Below are 6,359 nucleotides of genomic sequence, written 5' to 3' on the forward strand. Positions count from 1 at the left end.
GAGCTGCCTGAGGGGAGAGCTGCCTCAAGTCTCCCTCCCCTTCAGTACCCAAGGCAGGAGATTTCAGTCTTCTTGCTTTAGAAAGCACCATTAGGATCAGAGATATAAAGTAATGGCTTAGGTAGGGATGCAACAAAAATGATGAAAGTTTCTTTTCTATCCAACAGAAAATCACGAGCAAACGCAATTCTCTGCCACATTATTATCCACCTCTCCTCTACGTGTTGGTCAAAGGACCTTCTGGGAAAGCAGCCTTTAGCCTGTCTGTGGACAAAAGGCTCTTCTACATTTCTTCCTTGGTCTGCCTTTTGTCTCCTTCCTTCCCTGCTTCTCGGGAAAGACCCGACATGAGCACCGAAGAAGGCGAACGGCAGCCACCGAATCGCACTTGCAGCTGCAGGAGCCACGTGTGGTTGTTCCCACAAACCAGGGCTGGCTCCTTGCAGGTAGGCACTCACTGTGGTCAGTGCTGGCTGCAGGATAGGGAATTGTGAGATTTATGGTGAAAAGTAGCTACAGAAAGAGAGAAGACCCAACTACAGCGACAGGCGTGTTGGTGAGCATGAGAAGAGAAGCGAAGAGGTACACCTCTGGCAGAAACACAGGGCAAAATGAGAAAGTGAAGGGAAGGGACCAGGTACAAGGATATGGTGCTTTCAGCCCTGCCAGTGAACTGGGAGGGGTTTGTCCCACACCAGCCGTGCAGTCGCGGCAGCCAGGCTTGGCCGCCCTTGGTGCAGGGAGCAGCCGAGCCTGGGTATGGCCGGACCCCACAGGGATGCCCAGCCTGGCCAGATCCCACAGCGAGCATCCCTGACCGAATCAGGTGACTCAGCCAGGACCAAATCACCCTAAATAAGTGGGGGCTCCAGGCAGGATCCCGGACTCGGCAAAACAGCGGCACAAGGATGCCAGAGCTGGGGACGGGGGGGCTGTGCTGACAGCCGCATCACCAAGCCCTCAGGGAGCCTCTCTCCACAGCTTAGCAGAGGAACAGGGTCTGAGCAGGTTTGCGTGGGTGGGAATTAGAGGTGGAAAGCCATCCTGCAGCAACAGTGAGGTCTGTCTGAGGGCTTTTGGCTCTGGAAAGTGGCAGTAAGAAGTTTTGAGGTGGGAGGGTGCAGCCCTCAGCAGGGCACTGTGTTATGGTCTCTGCCTGTTTCCCACCAACACGGGGAGCTGCAGTGGGAGCAAAGGGCTGCCCGGGCAGCATTGGGCACTTGCTTAATAATGGCTCAACATTTGTTTCATGACAAAACAAAATTAGCGTAGGCTGAAGAGGCATTTACATCTGATTAGAAAACAGAAAAATGCAATTGTGCTGCTTACAGGATCAGCTACAAAGCGTTGATAATAAATCAAACAAAATAAATGGGCTGCTATGGAGCTGGGAAGCAACTGCCCGCTGTCTACAGTCACGGTGCAGCCCACATTGTTTTCATAAATATTGCCTGTGGAGTTGCTTCAGATGAGCTCATAAGATGAGGGCCGTTCACAGACAAGTCTGAACAGAAGAGGGAACAAACAATCATAGAATAGCAGGTTGGAAGGGACATCAAGGATCATCTGGTCCAAACTTTCTTGGCAAAAGCACAGTCTAGGCAAGATAGCCCAGCACCCTGTCCAGCTGGACCTTAAAAGTGTCCAATGTTGGGGAATTCACCGCTTGCCTGGGGAGATTATTCCAATGGCTGATTGTTCTCATGGTGAGAAATTTTCCTGTTGTGCCCAATCGGAATCTCCCCAGGAGTAACTTGTATCCAAACAAAACCATGCTGCCAAAATTACTGGTGAAGAAAGCAGGCAGGAATTATGGGGAGCACCCAGGGACCAGCAGCTCCGTGCACCCGTCCCAGCCGTGGGCATCAGCAGCTCCCTGGCCACCAGCCCACAGGCGGGCAGAGGGGTGGTAGCAGATGAAGCAGTTCTGCCAGTCCTGGCGGGGTGACACCGCTCCCCCAAGCCCGGGGTCCCGCTTCATCCCAGTGACATCACTCGTGGTGAAGCCTCATCCCCAGGAGCATGGCTGCTGGCCTGGCAGCAGTCAGACATCGATGTCTCCACACCCTGCGGGCACAGCCATGCAGGTCTCAGTGCTCCTTTCTCTGGGGCACAGAGCGGGATCCCAGGGGACCAGAGAGGCTGCCCAGGGGCAGCTACTGCTTCCCACCACCACCTGCGTGGTTGCACACCCATCCTCTCCTCCCCGAGGTGGATGGCCAGCCCTGGTCATTGTCGCACACCTCATGCCCACAGTGTCCCTTCCTTGCAAAGGGGCTCAGTCCTCCAGACCAGGAGGAAAAGGGACCTGCCCTTCCTCTGAGGCAGGCCAGAGACCATAGCAGCCCTACCTCATCCTACCAACCCTCTCGCCGACCCAGCTCCACTCCCTGCAGCTGAGCACGGGTCTCTTCTGGCTGCAGAAGTCAGAGGGTGGCTCCTGGGGAGCATTTCATCTCCCCACTGCTTGTGGTGGTGGGTCACCCTTCACTCCTGTCTGAACCCAAACCTGCTCGTTAGTCTAAATATGGAGAGGTGTGGAGGTTTGAAAGCTGAGGCGGTTTTCCCAAGGCTTGCTCCCTTCATCTGTTGAGGGAAGGTATCTCCCCCCCCCACCAGGCTGGATGCATCTCCTCACCATTCAAGGAGACAGACCCCCTTCTCCCAGCGCATCTGCCCCATGAGGCAGTACCACCCAGCCACCAAGACCACAGGCAGGTGGAGATACCGTCCCTCACTGCTGGCCCAGGTTTTCCATTCTTCAACCCCTTCTAAACTTCATCCCATGTTCCAATGTCCTTCTCGGCTAGTGGATTTCTTCAGCATGAGGGATTGATCCCAATGAATCTTTGCAGTCTGAAAGTCAGGTCTCTGCTGACCATCACCTACACCCTGGTGGGGACAGGGGCTTCCAGGAGGAAGCTGAGCCCACCTGAAAGGTATGCATCAAGTCAACTGAGGTGGAATGTTTTCTGGAGATGCTTCTCACCCAGAAGAAGCTCAGCCCACAGATGCCTGCCTGGCAGAGCTGGTCTCAGAGACTGCTGGAGCTTGGAGAGGGGTCACGAGTGTTTTCCCATGGACAGACCCCTCCATCGACATACAGCTATTCCCAGGCTGCTCTGAAAGGCTTTGGTTGAGGAACAGGCAAAAGGGCCTCTTTAATTAGCCTGTCCTGCAGTAATTAGGAAGAGAGGCTGCTTCATGTGGAAGTGAGGTCAGGCTTGGTCTGCCTGAGGTTTTGAGGAAAGGTGTTTATGCCAGAGCCCTGTACTCAGCCACGGTAAGTGTCCCCCAGCATCTGCTCCAGCCCAGACCTAGGATGTACCCACTTAAGATGGGGATTAATGCAATTTAATGCTCGAATAAGCTCTCTTCATTTTTGCCCCAGCAGGACCAAGGTGCAGTGGCATCTCGCACTTGGGGAAGACTTCCTCCCTCCCTCATCCTCCTCCTCCCCTTCCCATGAGGTAGGTGATCTGCTGCTCTGCTTGGGGACTTGTGCTGCGGCCCCACTTTGGGCATCAGCTCCTGTGAAGGGTTAACAGGATTATAAACCTCCCTGCCTTTCTAAATCCCCTGGGCCGTGGGATTGGACTGGTTATAAACTTATTAACAGGGGACAGTTGCTGGTGGGGGCTGTGGACCCTGCTCTGCCGGCCAGGCCACTGGTCTGTCCTCCCCAAATTAATTGCGGAAAAACATGAGAATGATGGCAGGAAACTCACCCAAGTGAATCCATAAGAAAGAAGATGGAAAGAAGGAGGGGAGGGAAATGGCTGAGTATGGAAAGATGGGAAAACAACATATTTTTGGGAAAGATTTCAGAATGTGCCGCCAAGCTGGGAGCACAGCAGAGGCTTGGGAAGAGCTTTGACCCATCCTCAAGCTGTGAACATCCTCGTGCTCAAACCCAGACCCTGGCACAAGCCATAAACACGACAGCAATAATAACACAAAGAGGACTGGAGCAAGCGCCGGACTGGTCCTGCACCCCAGCCGTGCCCAGTGAGGAGCCGGCAGCGGGTCCGCACCCACCCAGCGCACGCACAGCGTGGTCCAGCCACCAGCCACGAGACCTGCCCAGCATCAATGGGCACCTTTGGGGCTGTTTTATTTCCCGCTGGGTCTGGCAAAGCTCCTGCACAAAAGCCACCATTGCAAAGCCTGCTTACAGCCTCCAGCAGCCACTCTTCAGAGGAGCGAAGCCATACGGGAGAACCCCCTAGGGTCACGCCAGCATCACTGCCCGGAGAAACCGGTGCTGAGGGACAAGCCGCTGGTCCAACCACAGCAGTCGCCACCCCGTGCCCTCTTGATGAGGTCCCACTGGCAGCTCATGTTTATTTATTAAATTCCTATTTCAAACTCTAAAATTAATCTTTTAATCAGCGGCAGAGCGGGGCCATACTTATCGGAGCACCAGGGAGGTGTTATCTCCCCGCCATCTGCTCGCCACCCTCCGCCACATCCCGGCGGAGCTGCCAGACAGCCGAACACCAGCCGGCACATCTGGCACCCGTCACACACGGGGGCCGGTCCCCCGGCACAAAGCCGGCTGCCCCTCGGCCGAGGCTCTCCATCCACGCAAAGCACATCCCAGCCGACAAAGCTGGGAGAGGTTTCGACCCAAAACCCCGGCATATAAGCAGATTTCTGAGGTAGAAAATGGTTTCTGAACATTTTTGCCTTGCAAGTGCAGGGAAGCAGGCCTTAGCAGCCCTGTGGGGCCAGGGATGCCCGGGGGACTCTGGTGAGGCTGCTGATGCTGCCGGGCAGGGGTGTAGCTCTGCCTGCCCCCGTACACACACCACGGCCCCATAACGTCAGCATCCATCAGTGGCACCAACCTGGCAGTGCTCCCCAAAACACACCCCACAAGGTCAAGCCTGTCCTGCGCTACCTCCTTCTGAGCAGCAACAGATTCTGCCTTTTCTGCGCCCAAAAGCAGCAGGGAAGCATCGGCATAGGACCCCAAACCAAACTCTCAGGTGAAGGTAGCTGTCGCCCCAGGGTTCTGCCCTCACCAGCCTGCCTGCACCCGCATGGGGTGCTGCCCGCCCCGCAACCCCCCAGCCCTCACTCCAATGACCTACTTCAGCAGGAGACGGATCGTGCCCCAGCAGCGTCCATGGTCCCCGGTGACTGCAGGGTGCCCGGGCTCTCAGTCCCCAGGGGGGACACCAAGTCTCAGCCAGCCCAAGAAAGCCTCTGGCAAGTCTCAGGATGGCCCCAAGAGCCTGCCAGGGCCCCTGCCGGCTCTGGATCCGGCCCACTGACCCCCAGTTAATCGGCTAAAGCCGCACGCTCTGAACCCTGGCCCCGGCCGCAGCCGCACTCCCGCCGGCTCTCTCTGCCCTACATAGACATCTGCAGCTGCTCAGCACCCGCCTTCACCTCACATCCCCTCCGCCGTGCACGCCACCTTCCCTGCACCCACATGGGGGTCCCTGCCTCGCACCCACCTGTCCCCCAGGCACCGGCACAGGGTGAACACAGTCCCTTTGGCAGGGGGGGCTGGTTTTGCCAGATGGGAGAGCCCAGCACCAGGGCTGCAACAGAAGCAAGAGCACCCACAATAGCTTGCAAAGGCTGTGGGTGCTTTCCCAGCTGCTGCCTGCAAAATAAGTCCCCCTCCCCACCCCTGGCTGATACCAGCCTCGCCTGTGCGCTCTCCCTCCCAGGGAAGCTTGGATGCGGGTGCTGCGGGACTCCCACAAGATCCTGCCCTCTGGAGAGGGGCTACCAAAATGAATTGAATTAAACCCCGCAAAAAACCATGGGATCACTGAACATATCCTCCATAACGCTGTTCCCAAAGATGGGGTCCGAAACGCCGAGCGATGCCCCTGTTCCCGGCGTGGCAGCATCCTGCCCTGCTTACCAGTAAATGAGAGAAAGCCCATCGAAGCGCTCCAGGTCGCGGCCAGGGGGCTGGAGGTAGGACATCATCTGGGGCCACCCGTCCCCGCCGAGCCCTTAGGGCTGCCGTGGCCGGCTCCTGCTGCCCAGGGCCATGGGCTCAGAGTGCCAGCGGCCGGCACGGCTCCCTGGCATGGCTCACCGCTGCAGCCAGCTACATCTAATCCCAGGCGGGCAAGCATGTGATCGCCCCTCTCCTGGCTCCCCCCGGCTAAACCCTGCCAATGTCTCCAGTTCTGTGGTGCTGGCCGGGCACGGAGCAGCTGTGCCGCTGCCCGGGGATGCTGCGGTACGGCTAATTCCAGCCGGCAGGTCTGAACCTCCCTCCAGGGTCGGAGCTGCTGAGGGCACGGCACGGCGAACGCCTCCACTGTGGGACCCCGCAAAGGTGTCCCATCGCCGGTGTGCGGCCGTCAGCGGAGCATGCGTCCCGCTCT

At 57.4% G+C, this 6,359-nt stretch overlaps 1 protein-coding gene across 4 annotated transcripts in view; it reads right to left on the bottom strand.

Annotated features, from left to right (window-relative positions):
- The window catches only part of LOC104321295 (syntaxin-binding protein 4), a 47,466-nt gene extending 41,339 nt beyond the window's left edge, over positions 1-6,127 (bottom strand). For 2 of the 4 annotated variants that reach the window (XR_011329270.1, XM_069809627.1), the window contains exon 1: positions 5,885-6,126. Coding sequence is in view for 2 of the 4 variants with exons in the window: in XM_069809627.1 (XP_069665728.1) it covers positions 5,885-5,952 (68 nt within the window). In the remaining 2 variants the exon portion in view is untranslated. Of the gene's footprint in view, positions 1-5,096; positions 5,306-5,884 lie in introns of those variants that run through there. The other 2 variants (XM_069809624.1, XM_069809626.1) reach the window with 2 other exon arrangements.
- Between the last annotated feature and the right edge of the window lie 232 nt (positions 6,128-6,359).

This window comes from Haliaeetus albicilla, chromosome 22 (genome assembly GCF_947461875.1).
Source record: "Haliaeetus albicilla chromosome 22, bHalAlb1.1, whole genome shotgun sequence".
Lineage (NCBI taxonomy): Eukaryota > Metazoa > Chordata > Aves > Accipitriformes > Accipitridae > Haliaeetus > Haliaeetus albicilla.